The sequence below is a fragment of the Balaenoptera ricei genome, chromosome 9 (genome assembly GCF_028023285.1).
Source record: "Balaenoptera ricei isolate mBalRic1 chromosome 9, mBalRic1.hap2, whole genome shotgun sequence".
Classification (NCBI taxonomy): domain Eukaryota; kingdom Metazoa; phylum Chordata; class Mammalia; order Artiodactyla; family Balaenopteridae; genus Balaenoptera; species Balaenoptera ricei.
Genome location: NC_082647.1, coordinates 112,494,716 through 112,507,632, shown reverse-complemented (window position 1 = coordinate 112,507,632; position 12,917 = coordinate 112,494,716). Strand labels below are relative to the sequence as shown.

The window sequence follows — 12,917 nt, the reverse complement described above, 5'->3', positions numbered from 1 at the left end:
ACACTGGTCAACACGTTTGGCCTTATCTGTAGAAACGAAAGTTGTGTTGGAGGAATCAGCCCAGGAGACTTGCTCGCACACAGGCACGGGGCGTTTCTGCCGTTGCTTGCTGCAGCGTTGGTGCTGACAGTGGAAAACTTTGGTCCCTCCATGCCCTTGTCTGTTCAGCTCTGAACAGTGAGGGTCATCTGAACACAGTCATGTGGAAAGACATCCAAGATGCATGTGAAGGTGCGAAAAGCGTGTTTCAGGATGATATGCAGAGTATGATCCCATCCTTTGAAATGAAAACATATCACACACACACATACACACACACACACACTTTCCACATGCCTGTATATACGTTTAGGAAAATTCTGGAGTGATACTTATTAAACGTGCACTTCCTCTTGGAAGACTGAGGATGGAAGGAAGGAATGGGTTAGAGCAGAAGGGGACGGAGACTTTGGTTTTTCATCTTCTGCCTTTCAGCATTATTTGGATTTATTTCCCTTAAACACATATTTTGTTTCTTAAATGTAAGTGGAACAGCAACAACAATAAAACTATTTAAAAAAACAACAATTTTTGCTCTTTGGAGCCTCTCCTTTGGCTTGGCCGGGATCTGATAGCTGCTGGTAGATGCAGTCTGAGCTGAAGGAGAGGTGAGTCCCATTCCCTGGAATTGCAGACCATGGCTAGAGGTGATGAGAGGGTCAGAAACACGGGATGTTCAACATCCCAAAGGTGCAAAGAGACCTCTTCGTGGTTTCTGATCCTCTGTGTTCCCTTGTCACCTTCTTCTTGCGGGGCTTCCAGATTGGCATCTTACATGATGCATTGAGGAGGAGACCCCTTGGATCCATGCAGACTCTGCTGTCCCAAAGGCAAAGCCGAAAACCCGAGCCTGGGCTGGCATCTCTAGAAAGTTTTGTAGGAGAATGGCCAGTCAATATTCTGATCCCCTCTATTGGTAACAAACATAACAAAACCCTCATTTTCTTCTCCTATTTTTCTTGCCCTTAACATCATGCTAAACACTCAATTTGTTTGGAAGTGGCTAAAGAGAAGGTTGGCAGGGGGTGGAGAATGAAGTTGGCCTGAAAAAGCCAACTCTTCTTTGGTTTAAAAAAGATTCAAGATTTGGTCTGAAATTTAGTTTTGTATACTCCTAGCAAAGGAAATGCTACTTCTAGCACTTTACACAAATAGTCCTTTGGATTGTGTTAAGCTTGGAGCATTCTAAACAGAGATTAGAGCATTTAAAGAGTTGTGCCCTTTTTTAAAATTTATTTATTTCATTTATTCATGTTTTTTTTTTGGCTGCGTTGGGTCCTCATTGCTGCACACGGGCTTTCTCTAGTTGCGGCGAGCGGGGGCTACTCTTCATTGTGGTGCGTGGGCTTCTCATTGCAGTGGCTTCTCTTGTTGTGGTGGCTTCTCTTGTTGCGGAGCACAGGCTCTAGAGCACAGGCTCAGTAGTTGTGGCGCACGGGCTTAGTTGCTCTGCGGCATGTGGGGTCTTCCCGAACCAGGACTCGAACCCGTGTCCCCTGCGTTGGCAGGCGGATTCTTAAGCACTGCGCCACCAGGGAAGCCCAAATTGTGCCATTTTTACTAAAGATTTGAAGCATACTTTCTCTACTTGTTGCTGCTTCTCCAATACAATCCTTATAATGATCACTTTTCCTTTTTGATTTCTAAAATGGAGGAAGGTGGCAGTTAGTTGTAGAATAAGGATGTACATTTAGCCAAACAGAAGTTGAATTCTTGATTTATATGAGGAATATGTTCTGAATCATCCCCTTTTCCCACAAAATTATTCCTTGTTATATGCTGCTCCCAAAAAAGAAAAACTGATTTTTTTCTAAGTTGAACCCTATGAAATTGCCACTATCATAGGTAAAAAAAGTTCCCACATCAGCAATTTCATAGGAGTCCACCTAATCTATATGCACTGCTCCCTTGAAAAATAGAGAAGTACTTAATACCCAACTTTTTTTTCAAACTACCTGTTTCTTTCTTCCCTGGGATTTATCCTAAACGTGGACTAAGCCCTGGTTTACAGGGTCTTGCATATAGTAGACACTCAATAAATATTTACCCACTTGCATCCGCCAGAGTCGGGAAATGCTGTTGAATAGGCTTGAAGGAGAGTGTGTCTAAAGCAAAGCCATCCTTTCCTTTAGGGCACATCTCCTTCATTCTTTGGGTAAGTTTTCTATTCCTTTCTCTGTCTCTTTTTTCTTTGGCACACTTTCCAAATTATTGGTTATGCATGTGGCTTATGGTTTGCTTTGGGTTCTGAGGGAAGAGGCAGCCTGTGGGAGGACGGGAATTGTGAGGCCTGTATCAGCACCTCATCTGTACCTCCAGCTCTGAGACCTGACACTGTTCTCCATGCCTCCTGGACCACTGTGTGTCCTCTGCAAAATGGGGGACTGGAGCCAGTTGAGCTTAGAGGATGCTCAGGTTCCCGGGGCCCTATGGGATGTTTTCTTAGTGGTTGTTTGTAATGTTCGTTGGAACAAGGAAACAAGAACTGTGCTCTGTAGACATCCATCGCCTGCCTGGGGAATGAGGCTCATCTATGTTGAAGTGTCAGTGCAAATGTTAATCAGAGTAAATCACATTGATTGAGTGCTTGAGATTTACCAAACACCGCCCTCAGCATTTTTCTCCTTTCAACTTTACAAGACCCCCGTGAAGAAGATACAGGGACCATCTTCAATTCACAGGGAGCTGAGACTCACAGTTTCAATAACCGATCAGAAGTCCTACGGGAGCCAGACATAGCGCTGAACAGGAGCTTCCCCACTATTCTGTAGAGTCTATTTTCTGAGTTTTTATTTACCCCCAGGAATTATGTTCTCCTGGGTAATTGTGCATAGTAAAAACTCATCCACTAGGGAGAAAGGGAATCACAGAACTTTGTTGGGTGAATTATAATCTACTTGAGGAATATTTGCTTGCTGTTGATAAGCTAATTATACAATTTTCTCATCTAATTTGCCCAAAATGCTTCTCATAGGTAAAGCTTTATTTGAAACATGGGTAGTAGGTAACTTACATAGAAATTAGTAAGAAGTTTCTTTCATTTTTCTAAATAAGTAAAATGACCTCTCACCTCCTAAATTCTTCCATTTCAATACTTGATTTCTCACTGTCTACAGTTGTGCGTGTCTGTGTGACATTGTACATGCACTTGGGGGACATATGGGCACTTGGTGCTGTGCATACCTCTTTCTATAGGATGTTACATTTACAAAATAATACCATAAGCTTAATTAGCATATTAGCATCCATACACTTTATCGTTTTATCCTCACAGCAACCTTGTGAGCTAAGCCAAAATCATGTTTTTCAGCCTCATTTTACTCTTGAGGAAAGAGTCTTAAAGAGGTGACTTATTATGGAATCTGTCTTATAATTGGTCACATCTGAGCTGTACCCCGTGTCAACTAACTTCTGGTCACAGTGTGTTACTATCTGCTATGTGTTGACTTGATTTAATAACTTCATTTTCTTATCTTTTATCATGGTGTTGTATTTTATACCTGGTGTTGTATTTTAAGTGGTTAACTCGGTAAATTGGTTTAAAATCAACGCATAAAAATATGTTTGCTCCCCATGGAGGTTTTGATGAAGTGGTGGAGGTTCATCGTGGAAATCTCCAGCAGGGAAAGGACCCCAGGGTCGCTGAGTACCAAGGCTCAAGCCAGTGATTAATGCCTCAGTAGCCGCTGCTCAAACTTGGGGGCTTTTAGGCAAATCAGATGAGCTCTTAAAAACCATCACAGAGTGCAGGCGAGGTGAGGCTGAATTCCAGCAGGGCTCGTGACAGGCACGCGGCTGTCTCACCTCGCTCTCTTCCAGTACTGACTTTTTACCAGATGCCCCTGCACACGCCGAGACTGATGTTTTATTCTCACTTCTTCTGCATGGGGAGCTCCTATTGATCGACCCGACCCAGGGTATTTAGAATCATGGTCCCTACTGTTTCCATTATTCCTTTTTCTCCCCCGTGTAGGAAACAATGAAAGTGCTGAGATGCTGCAGGACGGCTGGGCTGTAGCTCAGCACAGGAGCCCAGCCAGACGGAAGCACGCCTAGGATCTCACCAAGTTCTAGTTGGTCTTGTTCCCAAGAAACGAATCAGCTAAATTTGAAAAAAGATTATGTGGATGCGTTTTTCACATGAATGGAGGAGAGAGACCACATCCCTTCACTGGATAAATCCCGATTCTTTATGATGCTCCCTTGGTTTCCTCGTGCCCGGGTATCTAAATTGATCCCAGAGTTCTCCAATGTTAAGGAAGCTCAGAATAAAAAACAAAACAAAACATGAATACAGTCTAGTTTCTCAGTGTCCTGCTCCCAGCCCGTAACCATGACAGCTGGTTAATCAGAAACGTGTGCAAACGTGCACACCCCACACTCTGCACCTTTAAGGATCCGGTCAGTTTGTTGGGCCAGGGTTCCCATGGTCAGTTCTGTGGAGGCTCCTTGGGGGTCCTCGCAGAAGCAAGTGGCCTGGGCCTCTGGTCCTTCAGCCTCCCTACCCTGCAGTGTCCCCACTTTACGCAGAAGACAGGTTTCGTGTATTGAAGTTCTGTGTAAGAACTAGAGATTTTCACCCGAAATGAAGTAAGTCAGACAGAGAAAGACGAATATCATATGATATCGCTTATATGCGAAATCTAAAATATGACGCAAATCAACATACCTATGAAACAGAAACAAACTCACAGACGTAGAAAACAAACTTATGGTTATCAAAGGGGAAATGGGGGGAGAGATAAATTAGAAGTTTGGAATTAACAGATACACACTACTATACATAAAATAGACGAACAACAGGGTCCTACTATATAGCACAGGGAACTATATTCAATACCTTCTAATAACCTATAATGGAAAAGAATCTGTAAAAGAATATGTGTGTGTGTGTATATGTATAACTGAATCACTTTGCTGTATACCTGAAACTAACACAATATTGTAAATCAACTTTACTTCAATAATTAAAAGAAAAATATTATTCTTACCAAAAAAAAAATTGAAAAAGAGTCCTCTGACCACCTCCCTGAAGTCCTCGAGGTTTGAAGACCATAACTCTAGGAAATCAGAAGGAAAAAAGAGTTGTCAGTTGGTCATATGCTTCCTGCGGGCTCCTGTTCAGAGCTTTGGCCCATTTATGAAGTAGGTGAACAGTAGTAACACTGCGTCTTTAGCTGTTGCTACTTTTAAAGTCTTCCTTTTAGGGCGATGAAAATATTACTGATGTAATGCACATTTAGTGTAACACGAGCACTTCAATCAATTTCTCTCTGGCCTTTGGCTTTTCCTTGGGAAATTCTTATCATCCTGCCCCACCTTTAACTATCCATCTTGTACTGGCTATCCAAATATACCCAATAATGCTCTTTACTGAAAATATGCCAATTGAGATAATTACAGCTAAGCTGGAATATTAAACTGTGATGTCTGTTTGCTAGAGAATGCGATACTGTTCCCCAAAGCATCGCCTTGGTGCCTTGCAGCTTCTGTTTTAAATTATTCCCGGAAGGGTCGTCTCCTATGCTGGAGATGCTTGCACTGGTCCTGCCCATCCCCTGAAGGGTTGTGTCGCTTTTGCAGGTGGTTTATTCAAACAGACAGGACAGTTTCACACTCTGCCTCGCCCCGTCTTCCAGGCTCGCCCTCATCATCACCTGTGCACTCTCCTGCAGGTCTGGGCTTCTGTGCAGGAATATCCTTTGTCTGGGACGCCAGGTTGCCAGCCCAGCCCGCAACCCGCAATCCCAGCCCATCCCTTTTCCACGAACCTTCCTTGAGGCTCCTCATCCCTCCTTGTCTTCCACAGCAGTGCTCATGGGCTATTCTGCATCCACTGGGGGCCTCACCAGCTCTTTCCTTGCCTGGGTCTATTGTCTCCTAACTCAATTTTAGGTAACATCTATGTTAGAAGGTACAGGGGTTTCCATTTCAAAGGAGAAGGAGCATTTTCTACACATCTAGGCTTCCCAGTATTGAGTTCCTGGGAGTGGGAATGATCTCCCCATTTCTAGAGCTTCCAATGAAACATTATAATATCGTCAAAAATAGATTTGGGCATCCTGTAAAACCCTGTCTCATTTGGTAAATCCTACTTTGTGAAGCAACTTCTGGAGTTGTGTGGATTCTGTTTTGTTTTCATAGTTTGAGGATAAAAATTCCTGGTGGCAGACTCTCTGTGCAGGTGGGGCAGAGTCGTGTTGATTCCCTGTTCATCCTCCTTCCAGGCTTCCCGGCCCCATCAAGTTAATCAAATCGGGAGGCCGGCAAAATACCTACCCCCTGGCTCTTGAAAAGAGAGTGAACAGACCCAGAATGTGTAGCTCTGAGCAAGATGCTCAATCTGGTGACCTTAAAAACGAAATAATATGAGGGTGTGGTGAGCAGGCTTGTCGGAGGGTAAAGTGGAACAAACTTACAGGGGAAAATTTGGCCCTAACACGTGAAGAGGCTTAAAAATGCCTTTTGACCCAGGCATAAAACTCCCGGGGTTTATACTATGGTGGTTCTTAAAAACGTGGGCAGAAGCTGTCTGTTTGGAGGTTTACCACAATGTTGTTTCATAAAAAAAAAAAAAAAAAAGATTGAACACAATCTAAGTTCAAAAGTAGAAAAAGGATTTAAATAAATCCTAGTGTGCCCATGCAATGAAGTATTACACAGACACCACAAAGTTATGGAAGTAGGGCCACTGGTTATGAGAATGTCTAAAAAGTACAGTTTATTTTGATCAAGAAAATATGTCACCACACCTTATGCATAATATATAAGTATCCATGTATGTGTACACACACGCACACACACCACAGTTTTAATAGTGGTGATCTCTAGGTGACATGTATTTTTCACATCTGTGTCCTCTCAGTTTTGGGTGTGGCAATGATATTATTTTATAGAAAGGAAAGCAGGTTCTAATCCCCAGAGAGAAACGTGAACTCAATCCAGTAACTCGAATGAAGCCAAGCCACGGTGAGGCCCAGGCTGTCCCTGCTGGCCCATCGCAGTGACCACCACCCCCGGGGTGACCATGTCCCCAGAAGCTCAAGCTCCTAATTGTCTCTTCAGGGAAGGAAAGCCCCCCGGTGAGTGACACCCCCGACGATGGTGACGAACCCATGCCTGTCCCTGAAGACCTTTCCACCACGTCTGGAGGCCAGCAGAGCTCCAAGGGTGACAGAGGACTGGGTAAGTGGCCTCCTGTCCACAGACTGTCACGTGCTCTAGTCCTCCTGAACCTTTGTCTCTTTATAGTCATTTCACCTGTGGTTTCCCCTCAACCCCCATGTCAAGGAAACACAAGATGCAGGATGGGGCCCTATTGTATGAAGGACGGGAGACCCAGCTCAGTGTGGCGTTGAGCCCTATGTGGGGAGCAATGTGGCCAAGCTGAGGAGCTTCCCCCAAAGCAGTCATGTCACTGGCCTTCTGTCCTCAGCGCACTGCAGCAATATCCAATTTTATGGATTGTAGATAGGGAAAATTATCCATTTTATGTGTAATGGCAATAGGGCTGTTCATTTTCATAGCTTTGGTTTAGAAGGAGCCAAATCTGGCCATTTTAAGTTATCCTTATTTCTTGAATGTCCAATTTAACTGAAAGTAGAAAATTTGACAAATAGAAAATTTTTAATGTTAAAAATAAATCTAGATAATCTTGACTAGCAGACATTTACATGCCTTCTCCATAAAAGAATGTATATGGAAGTATCTGCAATCTCTCCCCTGGTTAACCTACCCAGGCTACAGTTCATGGTGAGAAATCTTAATCCACCCTCTTTAAGAAAACGGAGGCCCAGAGAAATTCAGTGAATTAGCCAAGGTCACATAGCAGAGTCAGAAGGAGACTCAATTTCTGACTCAAAGACTGGTTTTCACTCCATTATACCCTATTCTCATCAGCTAAAGAGTCAACAGTTCCTTGGAATACCTATCTTTTTTCTTTTTATAAAGAAAAAACTGTGATGTTGAGAGCCACTCATCTGCACAAAAGAGTATCAGGAAGGGTACACAGGTGGAAATAAGGTAGGACAGGTAGATCTCATGTGGGTCAGCTCATAAGAGCCACAGCCAAGGAGGGCACATGTGTAAAGTTCGCGGGGTTCTGAAAATCGCCAGTTATTCTCCTGTAGGACATCCTAATGTGATAACTAAAAAACATAGTTTGTATGTCTTCATGTGTCTTGGAAACCAAATAGACTCTGGGTATTATGGTTCTTCTGTTTCAATTTAGCTATACAATTAGCTGTACAAACAGACAAAGATAGTGGCTAAAGCCCTTTGATGTAGATGAACCAAGAAAACAAGTACATTTCTGAATTCCTTTTCCCTGTTAGAAAATGTATATGTGGGCGAGTAGTGGGAGAGAAGAAGGTTTGTGGATCTTGCCCTTTGTTCCACACACATCCTTTCAGGGTTTCCCAAAGCTGAGACACAAAAGGGCATGCTTTGTTGTAATTGATGCATTTATGTTTAAGATTGTCTTCTGTTTATTACCAGAGGTACTGGTTTGTCATACACCCTGTACTGCTGCAAAGTTTCCTTTCAAGACACATTTACATACATTAAAAGATCAAATTTAAATAAAAACATTAGGACAATGAGGGTGTGTATACATGATAAAAATTTGCAAAGGCTCAGGGAGCAAAAGCCAGAAGAAATTATGTGGATACGTACCCACTAGCCATTTAAATGAACCGAGAACCCAGACATCAGAGTTAGGACTCCGGGGTCATTGTGGAGAATCTGGGGAGCCCCCCCACCCACCCCTGCGCACTGAAATCCCTGCAGCTGCTGTGCAGGCTGACAGCCATAGGCACCTTGGGCAACCTGTAGAGAACTGAAAGTCGGGCTGGTTCCTGGAGAGTGAAGAAGAGTCCGCTCGGTGTAGGTAAACAAGCCTTCGTTATAAATGCCTTCGCGTTCTAAATATACCACCCCTTAAGAACTTCAGGTCGTGGGTGATCTGCCTTGGTCAGAGGTCATCAAGGCCCTGGTTCCAAGACTGCGTTCTGGTGGTGAGATTCGGGCTGGGTCCTGACAGAGCCCGTGCAGGTGTGGCTGGTACAGCTGGGGGTGTGATCTCCCACAGGCTCTTCCCTGTGCTTCCTCGCCATGCGACACGATGCTCACCCACTTCTCCTTTCAGCATAAGGTTCCTAAAAACTGAATTTCAGAGTTGTAAAACTTCAAACACCCGAGAATCCTCTTTCCTTGGTTTGTAAATAGCGGCTGCCGTGTGGACAGGCAGGGAAAGTGGTTGGAAGTGGGGGCCAGGGACAGAGGAGTGATGGTTCACTGCCAGGAAGCTAGAAAGGACAGAAGCCCAGACTACAGGAGCAGACAGCGGGCAGGTTTAAGGAGACAGGTGAGTGGGAGAGAATCCCAGAAGACCAAGGAGTAGAGAGAAGCATCAAGGAAATCGACTACTGTTCATGCTCGGCCACTGAGCTTTAGAAACCATCCTTTATGGTTTTTGAAGGAAATCAGCTGGCTTGAGTAGGCGGTGGTAGGTTGTTTATTAAAGTAATGCATCCTAGGTAGCACTGAACAAATGAAGTATGTCAGTAGTATTAGGAGACCACTTTAAAAGATGGGGAATTTGAAGCTGGAAGGAGAAGGAAAGGCACTCAAAGGCATGTTGCGTCAGCTCCCTGGGAAGAAAGCAAAGGAAGGAGGGTCAGGGGACAGACAACAGGAAGCAGGAGCCCCTCCCTGCTTGGGGGCCCCTCCCTGCTCGGGGGGGGGCCCTCCCTTCACAGAAGCAGGAGCAGCACAGCACAAAAAGGAAGCAAGCGCCAGGGAGAAGGCACCGGGGCTGTAAAGGGTGGGGAGGATGGTGGGGAGGGTGGAGGCTGGCCCAGGAGAAGCTGCACCTGGGAGGGGAAGGGTGGAGCCTGGACCCCTCCCAGGCAGACCTCTGAGCCTTGGTGCCCTCATTTCAAACTGGCGGCAGCATCAGAACTCAGCTCACAGAATGGTCTCCAGGGTTAACTGAAAACATGCAAACACGCTTTGCTGAAGACAGAATAACAAAGTCAAAAAGTAAAGCAGACAGTAAAAGGCAGAAAAAGATCTTTTAAAGGTTTATATGGGCAGAGTAAAGGAGCCTGTTGTAGCTTCCCCTGAGAGAAGGGAAAGAGAATGGATAAGATTTGCAACCCCAGGAATAGAAGGGGAATTTATTAATTAAAAAAATGTGATCCAGAGAACAAGCAAACTGAAAACACAGCCAAGAAGACGGGGGAGGGATCAGTTAGGAGAGGGCAAGACCAAGAGAGAGACTGAGGTGCTAGCTACCCCCAGACCCAAGGTCCAGTCAAGGGTGCTGGCTCCTCCGGTGGAAATGTCAAGGAGAAATGGCGAGAGGCCAAAAGATGGGAAAAGATGGGAAAGTCTTAGGTGATAATAGATCACTGGGTGTCTGTTTTAGAAAGAGCCAAGGGATGCTTTTGAAAAGCTCTGAGCCGTCGTTACCAGTTTTAGACAAATCTAATCCCAACCAGGAGAACAGACCTGAGTAATGAACAAGTTGTTGGGAAAGGTAGAAACCAGCTCCCTAAGACGGGGAGGTAGCATCTCACTGGTGGCAGGTCATTCCCAGCATGAGAAAAGTAATGATTTTGCACCGCAAGCCTTCCCCCAGTCTTGAGGGAAGTCCTGTAGGACTGTGTGGAAAGGTGGTCAGAGGAATAAGGCCAGGCCAAGGCTGTTGCTCTCATCTGGCTCCATTTTCTTCTGGGTCTGAATAAGAGGAAGCAAGGGTCTGAAGTGCAGCATGAAGAATGTAAGATAGACACAGGAGAGAACTTCCTGGCCATGAGGGATTTAGTCATCAGGACAGTCTACTTAATGAGATGCTAGCTCGTTCTTCTGAAGTGGTCTCTTTAAAAATGAGAGAAATCTCGCCTCTCTGAAGTGGTTGTGTATGAAACTGGTAAAACGGAGGATGCACTCAGTGACCTCCTAAGGCAACCCCCAAATTTACTCAATCACTCATGGCTGGTGCCCTAGAGAAGTGGAAAATGGGTCGAGAGTTCTTCTGACAGCTGTTGACCAGGGGTGATTAAAAGTGTCTCGTGCAGAAATGATGTCAGGACAGGCGTCTAACAGGACAGATAAGCATTGTGAGTAAAGGATCGAAAAGCTTAGTTCTTTTCCTCCTTTATTCAATAACCCATACGTTGCTTTCTTCCTTCGGGCGTGGATTTTTACCCATTACTGCCTTGCTCTCCCTTTGCTTGTGTGGGTTTCCGTCCTAAAATTGGGCAGGGGTCCTCCAGCTCCCAAATGCTATCAGTAAGTGCACAGGCCTGGAGAGGAAGAGTGAGAATACCAGGCTGGCTGGTTCCAGCCCCAAGAGAGACTGTGAATAAAGTCGGAAGCCCCTTCCCCTTTGAGTGTAGATGGCTGGCAGGGAAGGAGGCTTGCTGGGCTGGAGCAGAGGAGACAGGGAGAGGCCAGAGGTGGAGAAGAGAGATTTGAGGCCAGAAAACCAGATGGTACCCTAAGAGAGATGCCTGGCAAGGTTAGGATTTAGAGTAGAATCAAAGGGAAGACCCAGGGGCAGAAGCCCAGTATTGCCCAGGGGGTGGTTGAATTAGCCGACGGCCAAAGACTCGAGGCTGGTTTGAGGTTGAAGGAGGCTTTCCAAACGGCTCGGCTCCGTGGACAGACAATCAGGATGACCTTGTGTAGTAGTCACTCGAATGCAGAGGGAGGTGTGAGGTTGGGTGCCTTTGAATACGGGGCGATGACGTGTGTTTGTGCGTACCCTGCCACATTCTAGAATGTTCTTCCCTTGCTCACTTAACAGGACCTACGCCCAGAGTAGGGCGGCGACAGCCATTGTTTCCTGGGTGGTTTATTGTAGGACCTAATTTCTGCAGGTCACACCCCCCCAGAGTGGTGTTTGGAGCATTCTTGAAGCTGAATTCTTGCATCAGCTTGGGACCTTGGGTCCTTCCCTTGGAAGACTTTGACCAGGGTTTGATTCACCCTGGCAAAAATGGAAAGAAAAAAAAAAGTAGGAAAAAAAAAAGTAGAAAAAAAGTCTGGCATTCTTCCCCCTGGAATCCAGGAAAATGATTGTGTCTACACATAAATTCTCTTTTTTGGTCCATTCACTTGAAATAAACATTGCTTTATTCCATCATGAGTTCCAGACCTGGAGTGTGAATCGTAAGAGGATTCATATATTTTTCACTGGTGATTCTGGTACCAGATCTCACTTTTGTTTTAAAGCTCTAGGCAGGGCACCAAGACGGTGGCAGGACGGTGGGTGAGGGCTGTAACACCTCTCCACAGCCTGGGTGGATGGGAGATGCTGGAGAGCGTTTTTCACAGTGGAAAACAGTGGGCTTTGGTCTAATTGGAGCTGGGGCGCTGGCGTTTGAGTACGGATGCTGCGCCCGCTTATCTAATCAGCAGTTAGAGGAAGTCGTTTTTATCTGTGCCATGCATCTCCTCTGAACCGAGAAACCCCATTTGAGCTCGGGAGAACTATTATCTCACAGCATCTGAGCATTAGCTGCAGCTGGGCTCGAGCTTGTCGGGATGGGATGTGCGCTGTGAAGCAGTCGCACAGAGAAAACCGTCCAGGGCTGAACTCCATCCAGGGCTCGGGTATCTTGGTTTCCAGTTTTCTTCTGAGGAGCAGCTCAAAGCATGTCATTTAGATTCGTGTTCACGTCTCTGTTTTATTTAGTTCCTTACTCCTTTTCGTAGTTGACGCACTGTGCAGTGCTTTTGATGGAGCACCTCTTAAAGATTCTGTCCTCTTCATCTTCCGATTTGCTGTCTCTGCCCTGGGTGCCTGGTGAAGACCACAGAGGTGACCATACATCACCAAACCAAGAGGAGGCCAGTTGGAAAGATTCTCA

At 45.3% G+C, this 12,917-nt stretch overlaps 1 protein-coding gene across 4 annotated transcripts in view; it reads left to right on the top strand.

Annotated features, from left to right (window-relative positions):
- Positions 1-12,917, top strand: part of IKZF1 (IKAROS family zinc finger 1) — an 86,911-nt gene that overhangs the window by 14,983 nt on the left and 59,011 nt on the right. For all 4 annotated transcript variants that reach the window (XM_059932916.1, XM_059932915.1, XM_059932914.1 and 1 more), the window contains exon 3: positions 7,105-7,224. In XM_059932916.1, coding sequence (XP_059788899.1) covers positions 7,105-7,224 — 120 coding nt within the window. The remainder of the gene's footprint in view (positions 1-7,104; positions 7,225-12,917) is intronic.